Genomic DNA, 15,777 nt, shown 5'->3' on the forward strand with positions numbered 1-15,777 from the left:
ATGGAACCCTTACAGGACATTAAACTGTATGTTCTGAGTCTACTGAACTACAATCATTGCATTTCAGCGACTGATTTCGGAAATATAATTTTTTAACTGCACGTTAAAATTTTGTGTACTTTTTTGTGCGTTATCCTAAACAATTTTAATCATATATAACATTATGTTGTTCTTTTAGTTAAGTAGGCTCAGTATATGCATGTTATTACTCCTGAAACTTTGAATACTCTACTCGAAGTGGTTTCTGAGATTTAGGAAAAAATGCAACAGAAAATGTAAATTTTCAGAAAGGGCTTCTGAAGTTTTAAAAGACTGTAACTCACTTCATAAATGATTAATTTTTTTTATTTTTAGTCACTCAGAAGCACCCTGAACCATACTGTATATCATCCTCTTGATCTTTTTCAAGTTTTTTATTCTTTATGGACTCCTTAGTGGTAAACTGTGCTGCATACTCTGCTTGATCAATAGGAACGTTGTCCATCTGTTCAAGTTCTCTGATGCAGTTTTCTCCAGGATTAATTCCCATATGCTGCAGCACTTTCACTTTAGCAATATTGCCATCATTAAAAGCAATAACAGCATCACTGACCCTCCACCATAGTGTCTTGATTCCAACAAAAACCTTTTTTTGGTAAGTGAGTCTGTATAAGTTTATTGAACGACTCATTGGGATTTTGAGTCTGACCATGTGGGCACTTCTTCAGTAATTCAGAATTTGCCCGGTCCCTCTAAATGGATTTTATGATATCCATGACTGCTATTGGGTTGGAATGTTTATGACTGTATGAACTGTTCGAGTACTGGGCATTACAGTAACTGCACCATGAATCAGGTTCAGGAGCGCAAAGGTGGTGTACTGGTTTTTCATCAGTTGACTGTCTGTGGAAGAAGGAAGCCCATACTGCCTGCTTCATTTTCAGCACATCCTCAGTATTGTTTCTAATAGCCCTCCCATAATACTGCTGCAGTTCATCAATAATCTTGTCTGTCAGCCTGCCTCTTACGGTTTTACCACCAGAAAGTTTTTTTGTCTCTCAAACTTTGTTTCAACTTCCTCAACCTGGTGCCCATCCTATTCTGGACATGACCTTTACACCACAGCAATCCACAGCTTTATATATATAAAGTTACCGATTTTATTAGATCTTGAAGTAATGCACGTATAAATTTTAACATTTTCATCTGGTGTAGATTATATTTAAAAAATAAAGTAAAATACTTCCCATGTAAGTTTATAAGTTATATATATATATATATATATATATATTTACTTTATTTTATATATATATATATATATATATATATATATATATATATATATATATCATTTTATCCGGAAACACGCAATTTTTATAATGATACAAAAACTGAAAATGTGGAAAAATATTTTTTTTCCGTTCTAACTCCCCTTAACAACACAATGCGAACAGCTGCATTTGGATTGGTGCCATGACCACGAAGTCTGGACTGTTGATGAATCGCACCGCATTGGGTTCAGCAATGAATAGCGATTCTGCACTACCACTCATGACTATCGACGGCAAGTATGGCGGAGACCAGTGATGCACAGCTACATCTGGCGTCATGGTATTGGGAGCCATCAAGTATGACTTCAGGTCACAACTGGTAGTGCCTGAACGTCTATGACAGCACAACGATACATCAGAGTCATCCTCCATCCTCATGTATTACCTCTCATACGACAGAATCAATGTGCCATTTTTCAACAGGACAACGCTTGCCCACGTATGACACGTTTATCTATGAACACTCTGCGTGATGTTGAGGTACTCCCGTGGCCAACAAGATCGACAAATCTGTCCCTTGTAGGACATGTGTGGGGCCAGTTCGGACGTTAACTTTACCGCAGTGCCAGTATGCGGGAATTCACGGACCAACAACCTACATCAGGAGAGGAAGAACGGGTTTCCAATCAAATAAGTAAGTGAATTTAGGCCAGAGGGCATGTAACGTCTTACTCATATGTAGGCTCCTACTGCCAAGTTTTACCTAAATTTTACTCGATTTTGTAACCACTTAAATAACATAATTTCCCTTCTCAACCTTCTTCTGGGTGGTTCAGTTTCTTTTTTTTTTTTTGTTTTTTTTTTTTTTTTTTTTTGTCAGGCAGCGCGTATTTAAATATTGAGGGTTTGCAATAGAAAAGATTACACAAAGATAGATCCCTTAAAATGCACATGGTGAGGAAGGATACACCACTAATTCATATGGTGAGCGTTTCTGCGAGCGGGTGCTATATTTACGTGCTGTTTTGGGGGTAGCAGTCGTATTTACATTTTTTTATTCGGCTCGATGCCAACTTTCGCGAGTCCATAGGTTGCGGCACCTTAGAGGACTCGTCTTCAGTTAATTTTTAATATTTTATATCGAGTTTCTTAATTTTAATCAACATTAACCATGTGTGTATTACTACAGTTACTTGGAAAATACGGAAAATTTCTAATAACCCAAAAATAAATACTAATTCCCAACATCTGCTTCTATATGAGCCTTCTATGAGGGTTGGAACTTACATACAGTCCGGAACCGCGCTGCTGCTACGGTCACAGGTTCGAATCATGCCTCGGGCATGGATGTGTGTGATGTCCTTAGGTTAGTTAGGTTTAAGTAGTTCTAAGTCCCATAGTGCTTGGAGCCATTTGGCCATTTTGCACCTGTTACTGTCCTTCAGAGTAGTCACCAGCGTTGTGTAGGTGGTGGTGGTGGTTAGTGTTTAACGTCCCGTCGACAACGAGGTCATTAGAGACGGAGCGCAAGCTCGGGTTAGGAAAGGATTGGGAAGGAAATCGGCCGTGCCTTTTCAAAGGAACCATCCCGGCATTTGCCTGAAACGATTTAGGGAAATCACGGAAAACCTAAATCAGGATGGCTGGAGACGTGATTGAATCGTCGTCCTCCCGAATGCGAGTCCAGTGGGCTAACCACTGCGCCACCTCGTTCGGTAGCGTTGTGTAGAACCCGTTGCCAGCGATGTGGAAAGCGTAGTATACCGTTAGCAGATCCTGTTCTGTTGATGGAGCGAATGGAGCGGTCTACTGTCTGTCGAATCTCTGGACCAGCTCTGAAGCGAATGCCACGAAAAGGTTCCTTCATCTACGGAACCAAATCAAAGTCACCATCACCTTCGACCAGCTTTGCGAAAGAAGAGGCGACACTTTCTGCGCAACCCACCCATCATTTTGCACGACAGTGCGCCGGCGTATGCAGCGCAAGCTGTGGCTGCTCTGTTCGGTCGATGGGACTGGGAAATACTGTACCATACACCATACCTCCGCGGACCCATGTTCTAGTGACTTTGATTTGATTCCGAAGATGAAGGAACCACTTTGTGACATTCGCTTCAGACCTGTTCCAGAGATTAGACAGGCAGTAGCCCTCTCCATTCGCACCATCAACAGAACAGGCTCTGCTAACGGTATACTTCGCCTTCCACATCGCTGACTACGGGTTCTACACAACGCTGGTGATTACAATGAAGGACAGTAACAGGTGAAAACATGTAACTCTTTTTTATCGGTTGTGAATAAATAGTTGCCACTATTTATGTTCCAACCCTCGTACACTGAATTGCATTTATTTTGAACCATCGTTGATTTCTGTACAGCTTATACAAGGAAAGCATTAAATTTCATAATCTACAATAACTTGAGGGTATTTTTGGACTGTCGTTGCAATTACAAAATGCATCATTTTTTCACTAACTTTTGTAGTTGCAACGACAGACCAAAAATACCCTCCCCTCAAGAATTACAAAGCAACTGTGGACACTACGGCCACACAAATGAAGAATACAATAACTTGTACCTCTTTATCACTACGTGGAAGGAAGACAAGGATTTCTGGTCAGATGAGTATCGGGTAATATCAACAGCAGCAGAAAATGGTATAACAGGTGTAGGATTCGTTATGAATAGGAAGGTAGGGCAGAGGGTGTGTTACTGTGAACAGTTCAGGGACCGGGTTGTTCTAATCAGAATCGACAGCAGACCAACACCTACAACGATAGTTCAGGTACTCATGCCGACGTCGCAAGCTGAAGATGAACAGATAGAGAAAGTGTATGAGGATATTGAAAGGGTAATGCAGTATGTAAAGGGGGACGAAAATCTAATAGCATGGGCGACTGGAATGCAGTTGTAGGGGAAGGAGTAGAAGAAAAGGTTACACGAGAATATGGGCTTGGGACAAGGAATGAAAGAGGAGAAAGACTGAGTTCTGTAACAAGTTTCAGCTAGTAATAGCGAATACCCTGTTCAAGAATCACAAGAGGAGGAGGTATACTGGGAAAAGGCCGGGAGATACGGGAAGATTTTAATTAGATTACATCATGATCAGATAGAGATTCCGAAATCAGATACTGGATTGTAAGGCGTACCCAGGAGCAGATATAGACTCAGATCACAATATAGTAGTGATGAAGAGTAGGCTGAAGTTCAAGACATTAGTCAGGAAGAATCAATACGCAAAGAAGTGGGATACGGAAGTACTAAGGAATGACGAGATACGTTTGAAGTTCTCTAAAACTGTAGATACAGCAATAAAGAATAGTTTAGTAGCCAGTACAGTCAAAGAGGAACGGACATCTCTAAAAAGGGCCATCACAGAAGTTGGGAAGGAAAACATAGGTACAAAGAAGAAACCATGGGTAACAGAAGAAATACTTCAGTTGATTGATGAAAGGAGGAAGTACAAACATGTTCCGGGAAAATCAGGAATACAGAAATACAAGTCGCTCAGGAATGAAATAAATAGGAAGTGCAGGGAAGCTAAGACGAAACGGCTGCAGGAAAAATGTGAAGACATCGAAAAAGATATGATTGTCGGAAGGACAGATTCAGCATACAGGAAAGTCAAAACGACCTTTCGTGACATTAAAAGCAACGGTGGTAACATTAAGAGTGCAACGGGAATTCCACTGTTAAATGCAGAGGAGAGAGCAGATAGGTGGAAAGAATACATTGAAAGCCTCTATGAGGGTGAAGATTTGTCTGATGTGATACAAGAAGAAACAGGAGTCGATTTAGAAGAGATAGAGGATCCAGCATTAGAATCGGAATTTAAAAGAGCTTTGGAGGACTTACGGTCAAATAAGGCAGAAGGGATAGATAATATTCCATCAGAATTTCTAAAATAATTGGGGGAAGTGGCAACAAAACGACTATTCACGTTGGTGTGTAGAATATATGAGTCTGGCGATATACCATCTGACTTTCCGAAAAGCATCATCCACACAGATCCGAAGACGGCAAGAGCTGACAAGTGCGAGAATTATTGCACAATCAGCTTAACAGCTAATGCATCGAAGTTGCTGACAAGAATAATATACAGGAGAATGGAAAAGAAAATTGAGAATGCGCTAGGTGACGATCAGTCTGGCTTTAGGAAAAGTAAAGGGACGAGAGAGGCAATTCTGACGTTACGGCTAATAATGGAAGCAAGGCTAAAGAAAAATCAAGACACTTTCATAGGATTTGTCGACCTGGAAAAAGTGTTCGACAATATAAAATGGTGCAAGCTGTTCGAGATTCTGAAAAAAGTAGGGGTAAGCTATAGGGAGAGACGGGTCATATACAATATGTACAACAACCAAGGGGGAATAATAAGAGTGGACGATCAAGAACGAAGTGCTCGTATTAAGAAGGGTGTAAGATAAGGCTGTAGCCTTTCGCCCCTACTCTTCAATCTGTACATCAAGGAAGCAATGATGGAAAGAAAAGAAAGGTTCAGGAGTGGAATTAAAATACAAGGTGAAAGGATATCAATGATACGATTCGCTGATGACATAGCTATCCTGAGTGAAAGTGAAGAAGAATTAAATGATCTGCTGAACGGAATGAACAGGCTAATGAGTACACAGTATGGTTTGAGAGTAAATTGGAGAAAGACGAAGGTAATCAGAAGTAGTAGAAATGAGAACAGCGAGAAACTTAACATCAGGACTGATGGTCACGAAGTCAATGTAGTTAAGGAATTCTGCTACCTAGGCAGTAAAATAACCAATGACGGACGGAGCAAGGAGGACATCAAAAGCAGACTCGCTATGGCAAAAAAGGCATTTCTGTCCAAGAGAAGTCTACTAATATCAAATACCGGCCTTAACTTGAGGAAGAAATTTCTGAGGATGTACGTCTGGAGTACAGCATTGTACGGTAGTGAAACATGAACTGTGGGAAAACCGGAACAGAAGAGAATCGAAGCATTTGACAAGTGGTGCTATAGACGAGTGTTGAAAATTAGGTGGACTGATAAGGTAAGGAATGAGGAGGTTCTACGCAGAACCGGAGAGGAAAGGAATATGTGGAAAACACTGATAAGGAGAAGGGACAGGATGATACGACATCTGCTAAGACATGAGGGAGTGACTTCCATGGTACTAGATGGAGCTGTAGAGGGCAAAAACTGTAGAGGAAGACAGATTGGAATACGTCAAGCAAATAATTGAGGACGTAGGTTGCAAGTGCTACTCTGAGATGAAGAGGTTATCACAGGAAAGGAATTCGTGGCGGGCCGCATCAAACAAAAAAAAAAAAAAAAAAAAAGGATTTAGTTGACTGTGACACTAGGTATATCGTAGGTTAATCTGTTTTATTTTGACGAGACTATTGATCTGATATACTTAACTGTTATCTCTGGAGCACAACGTACTTCCTGTTGTGACTGCGGTTTTAAAATGTCAGTTGGTAGTCGCACGCCCTAACAGCCTGCACAAAGGTACTGCACAGCGTGTTTTCGGTGAAACATGGGTTCCTCCTGGCCTGCTACAACAAGTCTGTCAGCATTTCACATTGAACAGACATATATTGAATGCGGTCATCTGCAGGTCCGGGAAAGAGCCATTTCGTCGCTTCTGCCGCCTGGGCAGCTTTTCTTTATAGCGTCCGCCGAGAGACCACACCTCCTCTCGAGTGAGTTCACCTGCTTGATGTAGCTGGGTGCTCAGAAAGGCCATACAGTCAAAGTCATCAGACAGTCACCATGGGGCCCCAACGTATTTTCACCATCTGATCTTTCCTCTTTCACCAATAATGTTGAAGCTTTTGCTTTTTGTTTAACCTAAGCTACTTTTCACGTTTCTCTGTGCTGAATCAGTCGACGACCATTGATGTTTCGAAATTTTCTAATTTCTTTCGGCAGACATTTCGCTTTGGCTTCCCTGCTCCCTGCACTTTCTATTTATTGCATTCATATTGATTTATACTGTTCTATTCCTATCTTTTCCCGAACATTTTTGTGCATCCTTCTTTCAAGGAGCAACTGAAGTATTTATTCCGTCATCTAAGGTTTGTTTTGAGGTTCTCTTTCCTTGTGCCTATACCTCTTTGCACTGAAAGACCTGAGTCAAAACAGGGCCCCGGGAGTAGACAACATTCCATTAGAACTACTGATGGCCTCGGGAGAGCCTGTCATGACAAAACTCTACCATATGGTGAGCACGATGTATGAGACAGGCGAAATACCCTCAGACTTTAAGAAGAATATAATAATTCCAATCCCAAAGAAAACAGGTGCTGACAGATGTGAAAGTTACCGAACTATCAGTTTAATAAGTCACAGCTGCAAAATACTAACGCGAATTCTTTACAGACGAATGGAAAAACTGGTAGAAGCCGACCTCGGGGAAGATCAGTTCGGATTCCGTAGAAATGTTGGAACACGTGAGGCAATACTGACCTTACGACTTATCTTGGAAGAAAGATTAAGAAAAGGCAAACCTACGTTTCTAGCATTTGTAGACTTAGAGAAAGCTTTTGACAATGTTGACTGGAATACTCTCTTTCAAATTCTGAAGGTGGCAGGGGTAAAATACAGGGAGCGAAAGGCTATTTACAATTTGTACAGAAACCAGATGGCAGTTATAAGAGTCGAGGGGCATGAAAGGGAAGCAGTGGTTGGGAAAGGAGTGAGACAGGGTTGTAGCCTCTCCCGGATGTTATTCAATCTGTATATTGAGCAAGCAGTAAAGGAAACAAAAGAAAAATTCGGAGTAGGTATTAAAATTCATGGAGAAGAAGTAAAAACTTTGAGGTTCGCCGATGACATTGTAATTCTCTCAGAGACAGCAAAGGACTTGGAAGAGCAGTTGAACGGAATGGACAGTGTCTTGAAAGGAGGATATAAGATGAACATCAACAAAAGCAAAACGAGGATAATGGAATGTAGTCAAATTAAGTCGGGTGGTGCTGAGGGAATTAGATTAGGAAATGAGACACTAAAAGTAGTAAAGGAGTTTTGCTATTTAGGGAGTAAAATAACCGATGATGGTCGAAGTAGAGAGGATATAAAATGTAGACTGGCAATGGCAAGGAAAGCGTTTCTCAAGAAGAGAAATTTGTTAACATCGAATATAGATTTAGGTGTCAGGAAGTCGTTTCTGAAAGTATTTGTATGGAGTGTAGCCATGTATGGAAGTGAGACACGGACGATAACTAGTTTGGACAAGAAGAGAATAGAAGCTTTCGAAATGTGGTGCTACAGAAGAATGCTGAAGATAAGGTGGGTAGATCACGTAACTAATGAGGAGGTATTGTATAGGATTGGGGAGAAGAGAAGTTTGTGGCACAACTTGACTAGAAGAAGGGATCGGTTGGTAGGACATGTTCTGAGGCATCGAGGGATCACAAATTTAGCATTGGAGGGCAGCGTGGAGGGTAAAAATCGTAGAGGGAGACCAAGAGATCAATACACTAAGCAGATTCAGAAGGATGTAGGTTGCAGTAGGTACTGGGAGATGAAGAAGCTTGCACAGGATAGAGTAGCATGGAGAGCTGCATCAAACCAGTCTCAGGACTGAATACCACAACAACAACATACCTCTTTGCTAGAATACTGTGAATAAACTTTTTAGAGATGTCCATTCCTCTTCAACTGTTATTCATTGATACAGTGTTCATCGCCTTAGTGACTTTCAAACGCTTCTAAGCATTCCTCAGTACTACAGTATCTTGCCTCTTTCTACACTAGTTCTTACGGACGATTCTCTTGAATCTAAGTGTACTCTTCATCATTATGAAATTATGATGCGTGTCTGTATCAGCGCCAGGGTACAACTTACAATCGAGTACTCTCGGAACCTCTGTCTCAGCAGGATGTAATCTATATGACGTCCTTTTATATCTCCTCGTGATTGTTGAGAAGAGTATTCGCTATCATTAGCTGAAATGTATTGCATAAATCAATTAGTATTTCTTCTCCCTTATTCCTTCTATTATTCCATTTCACCCACAGCTCTGTCTTCTAGTCCTTCTCAAACTACCGCGTTCCAATCCTCCATGATTATTAGTTTTTAACCTCCCTTTACGTAATGAATTACCTTTGCAATATTATCATAAACTTTCACTACCTGTTCATCATCTGCTTGTGGTTTCGGTGTGCAACTACTGTTGTTAGCATTGGTTTACTGTCGGTTCTGATGAGGACAACCCTATAACTGAACCGTTCACGATAGCTCACTCTCTACCATCATAACGAATCCTACTCTCCTTTCACCATTCCTACTACGTGCAACATATTCTCCCGTAACTCTTTCTTCTATTCTTTCCCATATTAATGTGTTCCAATAACTTGTGATTATGAGAGATTTTTCTCCCTATACATACTAAATAACATGTTGAAACGTCTTTCTGAAGTCGTTTCATAAGATGCGTGTCGAAGTCGGTACAACGTATTCACTTTACTACCTGATTTTAGCTCAATTCATGAACTCTTCCAGAAAGACTGAAGCTCAAATAAGGCCTATTGAATATTATAGGTGTGTTTTATTGTGGGGTTTCGGTTTTGTTTTGTGGGAAACGCTGAGTTGGTCATCGTCTGCTGGGAGCAGACAATGTTGCTTCTAGTTAGAAGGAGAGCACAGGATGAGAAACTTAGGTTTCCAATACCTGAACAGAGAGGTTTACCCATCTTAGTCGAAGGCTGTGTCGAAGGCTGTTTTCGTGTGTGAGGTTGGTGACGGAGGGCTACCCCTCTGGTAGCTTCCGCTGAATGGGAAGCTAGGTAACCTCGAAAGAGAAAGCGGCAGTCTTCGGTGAACACTTGGTGAGTACGGATCGTAGCTCTTAATAAGGGGGGTTTCAGGTGATAGGAATCAGGTTGAGTTAGGACTTCGTTATGTTTAACTGTTGAAATACTTAAGAACTTCAGCTTAACTGAAGCGTCTGAAGCGAATTATTTTTCCGAATGTGCCATAATTATACTGCTTCAAATAGGCGATTTTTGGGTGTTTGAGTTAAAAGTGTGGAAGTTACTTTGTTCATTTTGAACAACGATGAAGTAGAATTTCAAACGGTAAAGCTGATCAGGAAAAGCTGGTTAGCATCACTACAACCGGACATGTGCGTAATACTGTGTCGAAGCGAGTATGATTTTTAATGATTTTTAATCTTATATTTGTGGAAGTTGCTTTTGTCTTTGTGTGTCGATTTTTTGCCACGTGTGTGGTAATCAATAACCCTTCTGGTCAACCACGGCACCGCAATAGGCTTTATTTTTAACAGTTTGCTTGTTTAATGAGCTATAATTTCTGCAAGAATATCTGTTCTTTCGTGCGCTTTCTACAAAACAGCACAACAGTTTGATTCGGAATGCACCAGGCGCTCTAGTTCCGCCGTTTGGAAGCAGCTGACGCAGTTAGTATGTTGAATAATTATCGCACAACTTCGTACATTGGTTAAACCTCTGTCCAGAATAGTGCATGCGTACAACCGTAATGCGAATCTCACTGAGATATTTTTATGGTATGAATGCAAAGGAGATGATAGTATCATTGTCTCCCACCACCGTTTTCTGTGTTTCTTCTTGCTGTAGTTAAATTGCGTTCTGTTACATTCTTACGTAATTCTTAATTAAATATTTCTAGTCAGGCACCAGTTACGTGTAGATAGGATGTGCAACCAAATACATAGATACAATAAATAATCTACGTGAAACATAAATTCTGTGGTGTTGATATTACCCACTTACTCCGATTTCCAATCCCGAATTAATCAAGTTGCTTCATGCACGACATGGAGTGCTATTTATCTGGATACTTAAAGAAATTTGCATACTTGTAATTAAATTATTAATGTAATTAAATTTACAATTTCCAGCTCCGTTTTTTTCTAAATGATTAGGAAGGGCTTGGGCTGGTGGCGACCCTGAATTTCTGAATGTTTATCATTATTTGTGTGATAGAAGCAGCAATGTCCCGTATCTCCAAGTACTTACTGCATCTTTTCGTCCTATATTTGTTAACTGTTTTTATTAAATTGTTTCGGTTGATAGACGCAAGGTTCCTCAAATTTTCAATGGTCAGGTAGCAACACGTTTGAGGTTTAAAGCCCTGCTCGATGTCATTATCTACCCGAGAAACTTCTTGTCTTGACGACGGTACCGAGAGACGATTTTATCCACCAAGACTTTCGCTTCTGACAGGCGAAATTAGTTTAATAAAATACACTACCGGCCATTAAAATTGCTACACCACGAAGATGATGTGCTACAGACGCGAAACTTAATCGACAGGAAGAAGATGCTGTGATATGCAAATGATTAGCTTTTCAGAGCATTCACACAAGGGTGGCGACACCTACAACGTGCTGACACGAGGAAAGTTTCCAACCGATTTCTCATACACAAACAGCAGTTGACCGGCTTTGCCTGGTGAAACGTTGTTGTGCTGCCTCGTGTAAGGAGGACAAGTGCGTACCATCACGTTTCCGACTTTGATAAAGGTCGGACTGTAGCCTATCGCGATTGCGGTTTATCGCATGGTGACATTGCTGCTCGCGTTGGTTGGGATCCAATGACTGTTAGCAGAATATGGAATCGGTGGGTTCAGGAGGGTAATACGGAACGCCGTGCTGGATCCCAACGGCCTCGTATCACTAGCAGTTGTGATGACAGGCATCTTATCCGCGTGGCTATAGCGGATCGTGCAGCCACGTCTCGATCTCTGAGTCAATAGATGGGGACGTTTGCAAGACAACAAACATCTGCAAGAACAGTTCGACAACGTTTGCAGCAGCATGGACTATCAGCTCGGAGACCATGGCTGCGGGTACCCTTGACGCTGCATCACAGACAGGTGCGCCTGCGATGGTGTAATCAGCAACGAACCTGGGTGCACGAATGGCGAAACGTCATTTTTTTCGGATGAATCCAGGTTCAGTTTACAGCATCATGATGGTCGCATCCGTGTTTGGCGACATCGCGGTGAACGCACATTGGAAGCGTGTATTCGTCATCGCCATACTGGCTTATCATTCTGCGTGATGGTATGGGCTGCCATTGGGTACGCGTCTCGGTCACCTCTTGTTCGCATTGACGGCACTTTGAACAGTGGACGTTACATTTCAGATGTGTTACGACCCGTGGCCCTACCCTTCATTCGATCCCTGCGAAAACCTACATTTCAGCAGGATAACGCAGGACCGCATGTTGCAGGTCCTGTACGGGCCTTTCTGGATACACAAAATGTTCGACTGCTGCCCTGGCCAGCACATTCTCCAGCTCTCTCACCAATTGGAAACTGTCGCCTGATAAACAAAGTAAGAGCCTACGGAATATCAGATCAGCTGTGTGGCTGGATTGAAGAGTTTTTAGCAAACAGAACTCAGCATGTTGTTATCAATTGAGAGACGTCTACAGACGTTAAAGTAACCTCTGGCGTGCCACAGGGGAGTGTTATGGGACCATTGCTTTTCACAATATATATAAATGACTAGTAGATAGTGTCGGAAGTTCCATGCGGCTTTTCGCGGATGATGCTGTAGTATACAGAGAAGTTGCAGCATTAGAAAATTGTAGCGAAATGCAGGAAGATCTGCAGCGGATAGACACTTGGTGCAGGGAGTGGCAACAGACCCTTAACATAGACAAATGTAATGTATTGCGAATACATAGAAAGAAGGATCCTTTATTGTATGATTATATGATAGCGGAACAAACACTGGTAGGAGTTACTACTGTAAAATATCTGGGAGTATGCGTGCGTAACGATTTGAAGTGGAATTATCATATAAAATTAATGGTTGGTAAGGTGGGTACCAGGTTGAGATTCATTGGGAGAGTCCTTAGAAAATGTAGTCGATCAACAAAGGAGGTGGCTTACAAAACACTCGTTCGACCTATACTTGAGTATTGCTCATCAGTGTGGGATGCGTACCAGATCGGGTTGACGGAGGAGATAGAGAAGATCCAAAGAAGGGTGGCGCGTTTCGACACAGGGTTATTTGGTAACCGTGATAGCGTTACGGAGATGTTTAGCAAACTCAAGTGGCAGACTCTGCAAGAGAGGCCCTCTGCATCGCAGTGTAGCTTGCTCGCCAGGTTTCGAGAGGGTGCGTTTCGGGATGAGGTATCGAATATATTGCTTCCCCCTACTTATACCTCCCGAGGAGATCACGAATGTAAAATTAGAGAGATTAGAGCGCGCAAGGAGGCTTTCAGAAAGTCGTTCTTCCCGCGAATCATACGCGACTGGAACAGGAAATGGAGGTAATGACAGTGGCACGTAAAGTGCCCTCCGCCACACGCCGTTGGGTGGCTTGCGGAGTATAAATGTAGATGTAGATGTCTGTTCAATGGTGGCCGAGCAACTGGCTCGTCACGATTCGCCAGTCACTACTCTTGATGAACTGTGGTATCGTGTTGAAGTTGCAGTGACAGCTGTACCTGTACACGCCATCCAAGCTCTGTTTGACTCAATGCCCAGGCGTATCAAGGCCGTTATTACGGCCAGAGGTGGTTGTTTTGGGTACTGATTTCTCAGGATGTATGCACCCAAATTGCGTGAAAGTGTAATCACATGTCAGTTCTAGTATAATATATTTGACCAATGAATACCCGTTTATCATGTGCATTTCTTCTTGGTGTAGCAATTTTAATGGCCAGTAGTGTAACACGTGACCTGCGGCATTTGATCTGTGGGTTAATTACTATCGTCGCTGCACACCCTGCAGCCGATGCCAGCAGTTGTGAGCGCACCTGTTTGTGCGTATGTGCATGTGGGCGTGTTGCGTGGCAGGTGACGGCGGCGCTGCCGCTGGCGATGTGGTTGCTGGACCCGGTGTTGACAGCCGCTCTGACGTCACCGCTCGGGCAGAACGCCTCGGCGGTGGCGGACGCCCGTAAGACGCCGCTGTCCCTCTGGTTGCCGGTGGACGCCCAGGCGTCCCCCAACTACGAGGCGATCTACGCCTTCCAGGCGTTCCTCATGGTATTCACCGCGCAGGCCAGCCTCTTCCTCGACATGTTCTTCATCGTGCTCATCATCCACATCACGGCCGAGCTTAACGTGCTCAACGACAGCGTTGCAGCCATCCAGGTGGGAGGCGCTTCTGGTGCCGCTACCAAAGGCGGAAGCTCTCCTACCGCGGAAAGTGGAAGGAAGCGGCATTCACTCACTTGGCCAGATACAGGCGTTAAGTTGAGCACTGCCTACAAATCGGTTGGCCATCACGATACTGACATGTACTGCCAGCTCGTCGAAGCAATTCGACATCACCAGACAGTGATGAGGCAAGTAATGGTTTTGAAAGATACGTCTAGACAATCTGACTGCAGTAAGCATGGGCTACACATTTCTTTCAACATTCTGACACTTTCTTCCTAAGGTTCGCTCAATTTTCTCTTTGATATCGATCTCCTCATTGGATTAAGAGTAACACGAACACCTAACGAACTCAAATACCTATTGTATCAATAGCAGGCAATGAAAAAATGGTAACTAATCTTCATTAAATTTCACAGGTGAGGCAAAAACGTTTTCTTAATAATATATAAAGTGATACAGCTAATGTTGTTTCATATGAAACTATACAGTAGAAGTCCAGTTATCGGCATGTTGTAGAAATACAAGCACTTTCAAATATCTCCTTGGAAATGGAGTTACTGGTTACTGAAATCACGAGGTTTTCATAGACATGTGTTCACGAGGTTTTCATTGCCTTCAATCGATATGTGTTATAATATACATCTTCTGAAACAGTTTTTGGCTCTATGCATCTAGGGGTAAAAGGGATGTTTGACGGGGCTATAGTTATAACTGCTTAACCTGTAACTTGATGAAGTAATGATGGAAATCAAAGAAAGGTTCTGGAGTTGGATTAAAATTCATGGTGAAGGTTCCGTCATGATATTGCTATCCCCAGGAAAACAGAACAAGAACTGCTACACCTTCTGAATGTAACGAACAGTCAAAGGAGCCCAGTATATAGACAGAGAATAAACTGAAGAAAGACATGAGGGGTTGCACACGTGACATTGTTGACAGACTTAACATCGAAATTAAGCACCCGGAAGTAGAAGAATGAAAGGAATCCTGCTGCGTTGGATGGAAAATAAGATATGACGGACGACGCAAAGAGTACGTAAATAGAAGACTAACGCAGTCAATGGTTACATTACTGATCGTAAGAAGTCTACCTTCTGGAGCACAGTGTTGTATGGAGGTGAATCATGAACGGTGGGAAACTGGGCAAAAACAGAATGTGGTGCTATAAAAGGACCTTGAACGGTATGTGGACGAGTACGATAAGAAATGAAGAAGTTCTCCGCAAAATCGGCGAAGAGAGGAACATTTGGAGGAACAGGAGCGTAGCATATATGTTTAAGAAGTTACCTCTAAGGTGTGCGAGGGAGTTGTGGAGGGTAGAATTACAGGGGAAAATAGAAGTTGGAAGATATCTAACAAATAACTGAGGACTCTGGATGCAAGTGCTACTCAGAGATGAACAGTTCGGCTTGGGAGGCGGATGTGTGTCGGGTAGCAAC

The 15,777-nt window shown here is 42.3% G+C and overlaps 1 protein-coding gene across 1 annotated transcript in view; it reads left to right on the forward strand.

Moving 5' to 3' along the window:
• Nucleotides 1–15,019, forward strand: part of LOC126092854 (uncharacterized) — a 199,792-nt gene extending 184,773 nt beyond the window's left edge. The window contains exons 4-5 of the mRNA XM_049908583.1: nt 14,030–14,329; nt 15,014–15,019. Of these exons, the coding sequence (XP_049764540.1) occupies nt 14,030–14,329; nt 15,014–15,019 (306 nt within the window). The remainder of the gene's footprint in view (nt 1–14,029; nt 14,330–15,013) is intronic.
• The last annotated feature ends 758 nt before the right edge of the window (nt 15,020–15,777 follow it).

This window comes from Schistocerca cancellata, chromosome 7 (assembly GCF_023864275.1).
Source record: "Schistocerca cancellata isolate TAMUIC-IGC-003103 chromosome 7, iqSchCanc2.1, whole genome shotgun sequence".
NCBI lineage: Eukaryota > Metazoa > Arthropoda > Insecta > Orthoptera > Acrididae > Schistocerca > Schistocerca cancellata.